We start from the raw sequence: 13129 nt of genomic DNA, 5'->3' as shown, positions 1-13129 counted from the left end.
ACTCACTTCTGTCAAGGTTTCTTATACATATAATGCAACTATAACATAATGTTATGCAAGGCCATTGCAGGGGAAGGTTGTCCCAGCAGAGGATACCCTCTCCTGCATTTATGGGGCCATTTATTAATGTCCTTATTACACTGGAGCAAAACAAAACCTTTCTCCCACGTCTCCACCCTCTGCTCTTTTAACACTGGCACCTTGTCCTCACTTGCTGGAGCTATTTGCCTCCCTCTCCTATGGAGGAAGGACCACATGGTGTTGCACCACTGGGAAGGTGCTTTTTTTTTTTTTTTTGTTTGTTTGTGTGTGTGTGTTTTGCAGTTGCTGCTGGATAGTCAGGGCAGCTGGGAGCAGCAATTGTTCCTTCACATGGTGCAAGCGGGCATGTTTTCCCCTCCACTGACTGTACGTTGGTTTTGGGGGGGGCCCACCCATGAGCATTAGCAGAGCGAGAGGTTTCCCATGCAGCGGGTGGCCGGGCGTCGGGAGTGGGGATGAAAGGCTGGGTTGATGGCTTATGATAAATGTGCCCAGCATGGTTCTCCTCCCTTTTCTCATCCAAAGTCCCCGTTGTTCCTCTGCCTTAATTCTTCCCCAGTGTGTTTAAATACCAGCAGCCATATCGTGCTGGAGCCAAATGCCCTGCCCAGCTGCAAATGCTTTTTGTCGGCTGTGTATAGTTTCTGGATGGAGAAATCAGCCTTCCCCTTGCCTTGCTCCTCCTCTTCATGAGCAGGCAGGAACCTGGAGGAGCTGTGGGGCTGGGGCTCTGCAGCACAGCCATGAGTCTGCCATGAAAAAACCCAGCATCGTTTTCCCTGTCTCCTGTTAGAGTTGCTTTTTTGGCCCCAGATCTCTCTTGGCCAGAAGCAAAAGATCTCTCAGCTGTTGCAAGTTTGCAGGATTTAAACTTTTCCAGCAGCCAGGATGCTCCTAGCTTTAAAGATTCAGGTTTTGGGGTTCAAACCTTAAACCAAGCAGGTTTTTATAGCCACCAAAAGCAGATGCTGGCTCTGGCCAGGGCCAGGGAGATCATCCTATTCCGTCACCCTCATCCTCAAAATCTAAAGCATCGAGCTTGAGACCAGCACAGATTTGGGCAGATCCCCTCTTGAGGCTGGGGGCCAGATGGGACCTGTCGATGGGGGGATCAGCAGATTTTTGGCACTACTGACAGTGTTTCAGCCCCAAACCCTGTGCTGGGGGACGGAGGTGGCTCCTACCACAGCCCGGAGCATCACCCATCCCACTGCAGATGATCACAGCTGAGTCACAAATCTGCAATTTTCAAACCAGTGGCGCCATGACTCATCCCCGCCCCACTCCCAGATCCTCTCGGGTGACCAAAAGTTTCATTTAGCATCACCAAAGTGACAGTGGGGTGGGAGAAAATGTGTCTTTGGTGTTGGTTGGTGTTGAAGGTCTCTCCTTGCCTGCAGTTTTGGGTCGGGGGACATGTGTGCTTCAGGGTGTCACCTCCATCGGGGAAAATATCCTTCTAGAAGTCCGAAAATTGGCTTCTTCAGGGACATTGGGTCTTTGTGGGTCACCCTTATGGTGCTGGGCAGGCTGCAGGACTCCTCGCCTGCATCCTGGGGTATTATACCTGGCTTGGGGAGAAAAATAAAAAAATAGGAAGAAAGAAAATTAAAAAGCAGCTGGCACAGACATGGAAAAATGACTTAATGGGGAGCTTCAGGCTCATGTAATGGCCAAGGACAGTATATCTTGGAGTAGTTCTCACCTCTACCGCTGCCCTTGGTGGCACCTGGGGGAGCCTGGTGCTGGCCTGGGGCAGGGCTTGTGGCAGGGCCGGGGGAGTGGGGGGCTCCCCTTTGCCAAGCCTCCTTGAGAGACCATTGAGCTTCAAGCGTTTACATTCCTTACAGCAAGCCTGCTTTCTAAACCCACCTGCCCTTGGAGTTGTAAGACAAAGCCCAGGAGCCACCCCTGTCCCAGGGATGGATGGCAAGCAAGGGTGTCGTGTGGTGTGCCCACCCCGTCAGGCATTGCTTCAGCAGAATTTGGAGGATGCTCTGCAGCGGGTGCTACCTGCGCCCTTTCCCGGACACCAAGCTCGGATCCGACTCTGCAGGCTGTGTGCTGCAGGGATGCAGAGAGCGTCATTTCAGAAAGGTTTTTGCATGAGCCCATGAGTGAAGTTTTGTTGGCTGCCTCCCTTGCCAGTTGGATTATCTCCTGCCAGCCCCCTTTGGCAGGGGATTTAGGTTTGTGGCATCGAAGCAATTTCAAATAAAAAAAAAAACAAAACCCAAAACCCAATAAAACAACAACTCAGTGGATGCAAAATTGAATAGTAAATTAAAAAAGAAAAAAAAAAGTTTCATTTGCTGCTGTGATACAGGTAAGAGGCTGCTCAGCAGGAGAGGGGAGCAGGACTAGTGACCTGATGTGGGCACTGGGAGCAGTGTGGGGCAGTTGGTGGTGGGGAGTTCACTCCTCTTCATGCCCCATCCCCAGCCCTGCTGCCCACGGTGAGGCACTGGGAAAATTACAGGTCTGCAAATGAGATGGGGGAGGAAACGGCTGCCAGTGGAGAGGTGGGGAAGAGCCAGCCAGAGAGAGAGAAATTAGCCCGGAGTTTAATTCATTGTTTCCAAAAGAGCAGTTAATGGATTATGACAAATGTCCTACTGCTCTCCCTTAGTGCTGTGTTAAATGGAAATGGAAAGTCAATTTTCCTAAATGGATTTTAAACGACTGACCTCGTGTGTTTTTTTTCCCTCACTGATTTTTGCTTGGGAGGCAGCTTGGTCATCTTGTTTTCTTGACGCATCTGATTATTTTTTTTCTTCTCCTTCTTACATCTCAGGAGTCTCATATTCTCTCCGTGCAGCACTGCTCCTTGCCAAGGGTGACGAAGGGAGTGGGCTTCTTTCTTCCTTGCCAGTTCTGGAGATGTTATCGCGGGGCTGGGGATATTTACTGTTTTCCTGCATGCTGCAGTGACTGGAGTTGAGAATCACAGCTCTCACTGGGGGAAGAGAGGAGGAGGAAAGGCTCATAACTCTTTTAGGTGTAAAGAAAAGCCTTGTGATGGTGACCCGACTGCTAGTGAGATGCCCAGAAACAACAGGTTAAGCACTAGCATCCCAGTGCGTGTGTGTATTTTATCAGTCCTGCAATATTTGTATTTGATCTTTGTGGGTGAAATGGCTGGAAGTAGGTTTCCTGTGTTGGACGCTGCAGGTGTTCCTTGACACTGGCCACAGCATCTTCTCAAGCTGGTGCTGGGCATGAGCCACTATGGAGCTCCTGCTCCTCAGGGATTATGTCCCTGGGTGATCCCTGAGGTGCTTGCCCCTTTTCAAGACTTTTCTTGACCTGGCCTGACCTCCTCTTCTGGTTATTTTTGCATTTAGATTGTTTTTGAGAGCAAACAAGCAAGAAGATGGAGATCACCAGGGCACTGATCCGATTTGCTTTCTGGGGTGGGATAGTGTGAGTTCTGATTGCATTTTTGGGTGATGTTCTCTGGAGGTGGCTTGGGCTGGAAGCTATTGCTCGCTTGTGATGGGCAGATAGGCAGTCCACGGGGACTGCCAGTGCCCCCCAGACCTTGTGTGATGGTGAGATCCCCACGTGCGAGCGTGAGAGCTGGCAAGAGTGTGCAATCCCCAACGTAGCTCCACCTCAGTGTGGTATGTGTGAGATTTGTGTGGGGTCGTGGTCAGTGTTCCCAGCACAAGCCCTGCTGGCATTTTGCTCTGAGCATGCCTGTGCATTCCTCAGGACTGTGAGAGGGAGACTTGGGATGGGGAATACCAGCCCCTCTGGATCATCTCCCGTTGTCCCCATCACTATTTCTGGACTTGAGTTTGTTTAGGTTTTTCCCTCATAGTGTCCTCTAGCGAGATCACCCTAGGCTTTGGGGTTGGCCAGGGCTCAGGGTATGGATAGGCAGGCTGGTACCCAGGCAAAAACAGGATGCACCCCGCAGCAGCAACTCTCTAGCTAGCAGAGATTGCTTTTCTTATTTTGGGGAGCCTCCGGCCCTCTTTTTCTTTTCTGAGCTTCCTTAGCAAGGGCTGCTGGTGACACCAGCACCACACACAGGGCAGTCCTGGGAAGGAGAGGGAGGGATGAAGTGGCATAGGTAGGAGTTGCGTCCCTCCGGGGACAGGACTAAGGGCACCTCCCGACCCTCTCGCTCCCCTGCAGGGCTGGAGTACAGCGACGTGCTGCCCGACTCCTTCCCCTCGGCCCCGGCGGAGACCCTCCCTCACTTTCTGCTGGAGCCGCAGGACGCCTACATCGTGAAGAACAAGCCGGTGGAACTCGTGTGCCGTGCCAACCCTGCCACCCAGATCTACTTCAAGTGCAACGGGGAGTGGGTCAACCAGAACGACCATGTCACCAAGGAGAGCTTGGATGAGGTCACCGGTGAGCAAACCCACCCTGGCATTCCCCCTGCCTTCCCTTCCTTCCTTCCTTCCTCTCTCTTCTTTCCAGGTGCTTCTGCCCTTTTCTCTCTTGCACATCCACGCTCAAGATGATTCTCCTCCAGGTAGACCAAGAGGTTCTTTGATTCATTTTTACTATTCTCAGGTGATTCCAATCTCATGGGGTTACTTTTGTATGTTTTCCACCTCCTTGGTCTTGTCTCTCTTTCCATACCATCAGTGAATTTTAGAGGAGCTGCCCCTTTCCAGACTGTTGATAAAGACATGATGATGGTACGGGTCACTGTACCCCGTAGGAGCTTGAGGCAGTCAGCCTGCATGCTTGCCTGCTTACCCTTTTGCAGGACTTGGGGTTGTTAAATGGGATTTGAAAGGCAGCACGTTTAAAACTGATGAAAAAAAGGAAACACTTTCCTACAAATGCCTAATCAACGCGTAGGAGTCATTGTCACGAGGGGTGGCAAAGGCTGGCAGCTTACTCAGGTTCGCAAAGGGGTTAGATGTTTAATGGGTAATGAGAACATTTGCAGGTAGGATTTGAAATGCCTTTTAATAGCAGATGAGCTCTCCCCTGCCTCAGAGAACAAGTCAGCCGCTGGCTGCCTGAAATGAGAGGGTGAGAAGGTGGTTTAAGCATTTTAGGGGGTGTCTTATTCCATGGGATTGAGCTCCGCAGAGCTGCTTGCCCTGTGCTTTGAAACGTCCTGGCATGAGAACACGGTGTGGGGGTTGGATATATCATGTAATCAAGTAAATTTGCTAAAATTGGTACGCTTTAACTCAGCTCCCACCTTTTCTGCACCAGTTTTGATACCTGTGCCCTGATCGGGAGAGGAGGAAAACAGTCGTGTTTCCTATGTAAGATCTGTTCTCTGCAAATCCCTGAGCCTGCAGCACCCCTCATCTCCAGAGGGCTTTAAACCAAGGCGGCCTTTTGAACTGCTGCAGCATTGGTCCCAGAAGGCAGGCTGGGCTTAGAGGAGAGACTTCATTAGCCTGGAGGAGCACAAGTGCTTTTATAGAATCTCCTCTTGTCCCGTTTTTCCCCAGCCTTGCCCTTCCCCAGCATCTCCCCGGCTCTTCATCCAGTGCTAGCTGTTAGCCAGTCCTCATTTGGGTATGTCTCTGAACCTGCTCTGCAAAGGGAAGATCAATTATTTTCTCTGTGGCTTTTTGAGCCTTTCCTAAAGCTGCTTTGATCTGTTCCCAGGGTGTTTTTCTTCCAGAGGATCTCTTTCTAAAGAATGGCCAAAAAAGCACAAGAAGGCTGTTCCCTCACTTCTCCGGAGGCCGTCAGGAGCACTGGCAGCACCATTTCTCTCTTCTGGGGTGCATCTCTACCTCCCAGCTCTCGTGGAGGCCAGATTTGAAACCCTCACCACTCTAGGATGAAGTCAGGGCCAATTGGTGACCAAGCAGCCTTCACCGAGGGGTTATTAATTTGTTTTTAACATGTGGCCATGTAGAGTCAAGCCAAAGGTTCACGTGCCCTGTGTGTGACAGTGGTGGATGCTTTAGTGGAGGAGCATTGAACCAGGACAAGGATGGAGCCGTTGACCCCGCTCTGTTACCCTCCCAGCTTCCTGCAGTCTGTGATTAGGTGCTCCCTGGTCCAGCGGTGATGTCTTAGCAGTGTGGTTCAGCCCCAGATGGATTTCACTTCTGTTAATTTGCCTAAATGCTGTTAGGACTCATTTTTCCTCCGGATTGTCCCGGTGTCCTGTATCAGTTCATGGCTTAGTAACGTGGAGTGTAGAAAAAGCACTACGTTTCTGGCCCCACCACTCACTCCACCTCTTGGATGAGTACCCCTTACTGAATAACCTGCCTCATGCAACGCTTGAGCAAAACAGGCTGGAGAAAACATAGCAGAAAGGGAGCAGAAAGTCTGTGCAGCAGGAGCTTTCCCTGTTTCAGAGGACACTCATTTGCTTTGGGCCAGCACCTCCCTCTCAGATCCCAGTCTGCAGATGCAGAACGTGTGCCAGCAATCTGGGGAGGAAGCAGTGCACACCTTCTTCACTCAGGCTTCAAAGATGGTATTGCTGCTATCAGTGAACAAACCGACAATACCTTCAGTGTGGAGGTGATGCTGTGCATGTAAAACTCCGCCGGCGTGGGCATATCTGCCCAGCAGCTACCCTAAGAAAAAAGGAGCTGGAATCAAAATGGTTTACTGTGCTAGAAAAAAAATCTGCATTTGCAGCACCTGCCATTCGTAGGAAAAGCTGCTGCAAAGGGTACGGAGGAGAGGCTGGCCACAAAGCAATGGGTTAACATGTTTAGGTGTTCATGGCTTTTTAAGTGTCCTAGGTTAAAAGCTTGGAATAACGGACCTTTAAAAAAAAAAAAAAAAAGGCAACTTTTAAGGTGACGTGTCTTGAATGAGCTGGGCTCAGTAATGCTCTGACTGTGTCTGATCCAAAACATTTCATGCGGAAGAAAGCAAAAATAGGCCAAGTCAGAGAGGATAATTCATCTGGACGAGAAGGGACTGTTGGTAAGAGCGGCTGTGTTTGGATGCGTGTAAGCCCTTTAAATAGTCGCTCCTGTGAGCCATAAGCTCCGTCTACAGTTTGCAGTAGTCTTTGCTTTCAGGGGTTACAGAGATAGCAGGGCAATTGCAGGTTGCTCCCCACCTTTCCATGACTGCTCAACCCACCCCACCGGGGCTTTCCAGGGAGATGAGATGGTTTTGAGCCAGCTCCGTCCTGGATCCTTCTAAAAGCCATAATTTTTTCCAAAAGTGCTTGGCCCAAACGCCTTTTATTTTGGTTTTTGTTTTGTTTTGTTTTTTCCCTTAATAGTGGCAAAATTAATTGTATTTCCTTGGTGTATGTTTGTCATCTCTTCTATGGGAAAGTAGCAGAGAGACAGTAATTACTCCTCGCAACAGTGGGCACGAGCTAGCAAAATTACAGCTGGGCAGCATGCAGTACTCTATTGCCATGAACTTGAGGCCTTTTTATAAACAGAATCTGAAAGAAAAGGGCAGGTATTGCTGTATCAAGGAGTTGATGCTTCAGGAGAGACTCAGCATCCTGCAGTCCAGGGGACCATGTCTGGGACGTGGTGGTGGTGTCACCTTTGTCACTGCACCCCTGTCACAGCCAGAGTGTCCTGGTAGACTTCACGGGGGTGTTGGAGGGTTGATGGAGGCATGTAACCCTTTCTGAGGTCATTGGGCATGAAATGCCATCATCCTTGGATGATTTCCTTAATATCTTTTATTTGTCTTGTTATATTTGTATTTAAACAGCATCTGACACAGATAGTTTCTTCCCACAGCAAAGCCTTGGAGGCATCCGTCAAAGCCAGTGGGTCTGGGCAGGGATGGGGACGTTGGTGCTGGGTTAGAGGACTGTTGGAGGCGGGTGATGCCTCTTGAAATGTTCAAGAGGTCCAGGTCCTGCCCAGCCAGACCAGAGTGGGGGGGAAAAAGGCGGAAAAATCTTCTCCACATGAGCCATTGCCCTGGCTTCAGCTCCAGGTCCCTCTCCAGAGGGAACAGTCTCCCCGATTTGCAGAGGTGTGAAACTCAGATGCCTCTGAGCTGCCTCTAACCCGCTGCCTCCGTCCTTGAGCTTGGTGCACCCAGCAGCCCTCCTCTTGGGTGCTGCCTCAGTTTCCCTCCTCCCGGGTGCTCCTGCCGAGCTGATGCCATCCCTCTGTCCCCTTCCAGGGATGCTGGTGCGGGAGGTGCAGATCGAGGTCTCCCGGCAGCAGGTGGAGGAGCTCTTCGGTTTAGAAGATTACTGGTGCCAGTGTGTGGCCTGGAGCTCCGCGGGCACCACGAAGAGCCGCCGGGCGTACGTCCGCATAGCGTGTAAGTGCCCGGTACGCGGAGTGATTGCTCGGATGTGACCCCTCTGGCGATGCTCCCTGCCCCTCTGTGAGAGCTGCCTGCACCCACCTACACCACATCAGTCCTTGTTTCATTTTAATGAATGCTTCTTCCACCTTCTATTCCACTTTGGGGGCCCCAGAAGATTTCCAGAGGGTACAACCCACCGACTTCTAAATGGTTTGCAAAGCCTGAGGTGTGACCGTGGATCCCAGGCTGAAAAAGCAGCGATTTCAAGCCAGGCGAGTGCTGCTTCTGGCACCAACATCAGCTGAAATAACGGCTAAGGCTGTTCATCCTCGGCTTCCTGGGACCCCCAGGACATGTTGGGTGCAGCTGAATGGGGTTGGCAGTCTCCAGAAGTTGTGTCCCTGTTGAAAGCAGTGCTTTTTAATCAGTTGTAGATGATCCATCCTTGCTGGATGGCCCTTGATCTTAGATCCCCATCCTGGCTCCAGCTTTGCTTCTGAGCAGGTATCGTCCCTACCTGCCTGGGTGAGAGGCTGTGGCATCACCTGGGTTAATACCGCATTGCCCATCAGCGTGCTCAGCTCTTCCCAGTGCTTTATTATCATTAATAACCCAGCGGTTAGCACCTCGCACACTTTGCCTGAATCAGCGAGTCTGTGTCCCTGGAGTCCCTGCTGTCATATGTCACTTCTCTAAGCTGCTGTTTGTGGGTGTCAGCCTGATTAAGGATGAGTTAATCAGGCTGTTACCCAGCTGAATTTGCTCTCTTAGCAAATGAGATCGCAAAGCTATAGGAGAATGGCCAGGCTTCCCCAGTCATAAACAGATTCTGCTATTAGAGGGCTAATAATCCAACACGATATCCAAAACAGAGGTGGATGGTGAATCAGCTACACTGATGAAGGATTTAGTCTGAACAGGAAAAATGTTGAGACACAGAGCTGGCTACTGAGGGAGCTCTTTTGTCCGGCCCCAGCCAAGGGTTTGGTGTTTCTTGGAGCCAAGCAGATGAGATGAACTAAACCGAGGGTTTGCTGCTGCCCTGTACAAGTAGGAGCCGCAGCCATAGAGGGCTGGGTGCTGTAGCAGAGGATTGCAGCACCATCTAGTGATGCTGCTGCTCCTTTCAAGCTTCTCACTGGTACCTTGCCATGTCCCCCACGTCCCCAGGGGCTCTGCTGGGCATCTCCCTTCTCCCCCTTCCCCAAAATACTGACCAGTCCCTTGCTGGGCAAGTCTGCCTTTGCATCAGGAGCCATTTCAGCACTAAAATGCGATGGCTGGGTTTCCATCAAGTCTGGGGACATGGGTCAGCCAGGACTGACTGGGGCAGAGCCAAGCAACAAGCCTCCGTAGCCCTGAAATTTGGGGATTTGCTTCAGTGCTACCATGGGAGCCAAGCTGTTGTGCAAATCTCATTTCCCTCCCTTCAGCAAAGAAGGGTCCTGGTGCAGAGCGCAGAGGGAGAAAGAAACGGGAGGGTTGAAACAACAGGGGTTAAGTTGAGGTTTAGCCCCAGAAGGAAAAGAGAGGAAGGGGGGTGTAAGCTTGCAAGCGCATGAAGGAGGAAGGGCATCATCCTCGAGCACCACGTGCTGTCCCCAGTCCATCCTGGAAGAGACGCTTCTTCGGCTCCTTCCTCCCAGGACATGTTTTGCTCTAGCTGTGCTATGCCAGAGGGATTTTCCTACTCGTGGGCCCCTGGTGCCGAGGCGATGCTCTCTCCCCACCAAGGTTTTTCAGGTTGCCCTGTTTCTGCAGAGGCCTGGTAACCCCTGGGTTTTCCTTTCCGTCCCAGACCTACGGAAGAACTTTGACCAGGAGCCGCTGGGTAAGGAGGTCCCGCTGGAGCACGAGGTCCTGCTGCAGTGCCGCCCGCCCGAGGGGGTGCCGCAGGCTGAGGTGAGCAGCTCAGCAGCCCAAAGAACTACCTGGTGGGGTGTCCCCTCCTGTCCCAGGGAGAGATGGGGCATGTGCTTGCAGATGGCTTGCAGCTGTGATGGATGGCCTTGTGCCGAGAGCGTCAGCTTTCATTATTCATCAGAATTGTTTATTTTGGGTAATGGATCTGTTATTCTGACATCTAATAACACGTGTAACCTCAGCACCTGCTCAACCCACCACTCCCACACTTCCTGATGTGCCATTAACCCATTAGAGGGAAGTTCTAACAAGGACCCAATCACTTGTGTGAACGGGAGCAGTCACAAGTGAGAACCAAGCATGGGGTTAGTCAATACAGATGGGTTTCCCTAGCACGGTAGCAGTGCTTTCCTTGCCCACAGCTCCGTCAGCCCCTGGGAGTTGTGCACTAGTGGTAGCATGTCCCATCCTTGACCAAAACAGCAGTAATGTGTCCCGTTCAGGCCTGGTTTGGCCCAGCTTTTGAGGAGAAATAAATACAGTCAGAGGCAAGGTTGGCCAGTCAGTGGTTGTGGTGCTGAGGACATCGGTGGTCTCTGTGAAGGAGGTGGGGAGGGCTTTGGGGCAGGTCGTAGGCTGGTCCAAGGGCTTTTTCCCTCTGTCAGAGCTGGTGAATTTGGCCCCTCCAACCTGATGTTTTTCCTTGCTCGTGCCCACACCCACTCTCGATGACAGTATCTACTCACGCCCCACCCAAATAGCCTAGTTAAGCACTTGTGTCCTAGCTTATCTTTGGGGCACTTGATGACCCTCATGATGTGGAGCACGTGGGATGGGCATTTCCACTGAAACCCATGGCGAGCTTTTCCTGGCTGAGTGTTCGGTTCTCGTTCAGCTTAGTCACCGTCCTTACCCTTCCCTTCCTCTTCATTGCCAGGTGGAGTGGCTGAGGAACGAGGATGTCATCGATCCCACCCAGGACACCAACTTCCTCATCACCATCGATCACAACCTCATCATCAAGCAGGCCCGGCTCTTGGACACTGCTAATTACACCTGCATGGCCAAGAACATCGTGGCCAAGCGCCGGAGCACCACAGCTGCCGTCATCGTCTACGGTACCAGCCCTTGCTCTTGGGGAGGGGACTTTTGCTGCCGGCCATGTCTCCAAGCCAAGGGGGTGTACAGGCACTTTCTGGGAGTGGTAGGAGTGAATCCCACCATTGCATTCAGTTGGGTAATAGCCAATGTTTGCAAAACAGGAACTTCTACTAGCTTGCACAGGCTATTAGGTGTAGGTGTTGGTAAGCCTCCTCGGCTGGGTATGAAGCTGGGTGGAGGTTGGACGCACATGGATTGCTTTGACTCTCAAAGCAGCTGAAAAGCTGCATTTGGCTGAACTTTGCTATGAAACCAAAGATCTACTGTGGCCAGGTGTGAAAGTATTTGCAAAGTAGAAAAAGGACGAAAGCAAGCTTGAGCATCTTGTGCATGGGATGTGCGACACGAGGAGTAGTCTTAATGATTTTGCTTTTTGTGAGGGTGAGCTGTTCCAGGGTGTTACAGAAGATGTAAGGCCAGAGGACCTGGTGAACCTTAGGCTTAGCTCCAGTCTCTGCTGCGATAGGCTCCACGGATGTGTTAACACTGTCCATCTCCTCTTGCAGTGAACGGTGGCTGGTCCACCTGGTCCGAGTGGTCTCCTTGCAACAACCGCTGCGGCCGGGGCTGGCAGAAGCGCACCCGGACGTGCACCAACCCCGCACCGCTGAACGGCGGCTCCTTCTGTGATGGGCAGCCTTTCCAGAAAATCACCTGCACCACCCTCTGCCCAGGTAAGGCAGGTGCAGAGATCTTCCTCCTTCCTCCATGATCCAACTGTGCTCCTGGTGCTCCCCAAGGAGACAGAGGTTCAGGAGACCAGTCAGTCTGAAGCATCTTTCAGTCTGCCAAGAGCTGAAAGAGCTGGAGATGTCTGCAGAGACACAGCAGGGCTGGGTTTACTGGGATAACGCTCCTCAGAGGTCTCTGGAAGCCCTGAGATGAGCATGGGCACCTTTCTGCTGCCGGAGGCATCCTGGCACTGGGGATGGAGCCCCGAGGCTGTGCTGAGGGGTGTACCAACATGTCTGTGTTTGGTGGCCCGCAGTGGACGGCGCGTGGACGGAGTGGAGCAAGTGGTCGGCGTGCAGCACCGAGTGCACCCACTGGCGCAGCCGCGAGTGCGCCGCCCCGGCCCCCCGCAACGGCGGCAAGGACTGCAGCGGAGTGCTGCTCGACTCCAAAAACTGCACCGACGGGCTCTGCCTGCAGAGTGAGTATGCGGGCAGGCGGGCAGGGCAGGGCCCCGTGCCGTGGAGGATTCCAGCAGCCATGGTGCCCTGCGCTTGGCCGCGCTGTTGTTGGCTGCGCCTCCGCGTTGACGGGGCCGGCAGCGGCGCTGCTGTCACCTGATGTTTAAATTGTGCCTTCAGCAAGGTTTTTCTATCCAGACTCGCCCTTTCCAAAGCTAGTTCTCACCTGGCAGAAGGAAAGGCTTGAGGAGTTTTGGATCTAAATGTCCTACTAACCCTTCTGAAGCAGCACTAGGTTTGGGGTCTCTGCTGAAGTAAGGCTGGTTGTGGTTAGTGGGGGCAAGCCAGGGGTGGTTTCTCAGCCCCCACCATGAAATCATCTGATCTGGATCGTTGCTCGGTAGGAGCCCTGGAGCAGCAGCTAGGGAAAAAAAAGCAGTAATAATTAGAGTGGTGCTGCTAACACAGTGAGTGGGCACAGTGATGGCTGGTGCTGCCACCTGCTGCCGTGTGACACCACTGTCCCCTTTAACTCTGCCGCAGCCAGAAACGCAGAGTCCTGTTACCTGGGGACATGTGCCCCGAGGGCTGGCCAGGCCTAGGGACACCCTCAGCACCGTGCTTCTACGTGGCTTTCTGCATGCCCCGGGGAGCGATGCTGCTTTCCCATCCCTCCCCACCACGCTGTGGCTCCTCGTGCCCCTCGGCTGGCTTCCCCCCTACCCCCCCCC

General features: G+C 52.4%; 1 protein-coding gene across 1 annotated transcript in view; it reads left to right on the top strand.

Moving 5' to 3' along the window:
- Positions 1 to 3415: 3415 nt before the first annotated feature.
- UNC5B (unc-5 netrin receptor B) overlaps positions 3416 to 13129 on the top strand; it is an 18266-nt gene continuing 8552 nt past the window's right edge. Inside the window, exons 1-7 of the mRNA XM_026851759.1 lie at positions 3416 to 3465; positions 4148 to 4407; positions 8110 to 8253; positions 10040 to 10143; positions 11042 to 11222; positions 11772 to 11939; positions 12254 to 12418. Of these exons, the coding sequence (XP_026707560.1) occupies positions 3416 to 3465; positions 4148 to 4407; positions 8110 to 8253; positions 10040 to 10143; positions 11042 to 11222; positions 11772 to 11939; positions 12254 to 12418 (1072 nt within the window). The remainder of the gene's footprint in view (positions 3466 to 4147; positions 4408 to 8109; positions 8254 to 10039; positions 10144 to 11041; positions 11223 to 11771; positions 11940 to 12253; positions 12419 to 13129) is intronic.

Source organism: Athene cunicularia (genome assembly GCF_003259725.1).
Source record: "Athene cunicularia isolate RWA chromosome 6 unlocalized genomic scaffold, athCun1 chr6_part2, whole genome shotgun sequence".
NCBI classification, from domain to species: Eukaryota; Metazoa; Chordata; class Aves; order Strigiformes; family Strigidae; genus Athene; species Athene cunicularia.
This window is presented reverse-complemented; position numbering and strand designations above follow the sequence as displayed.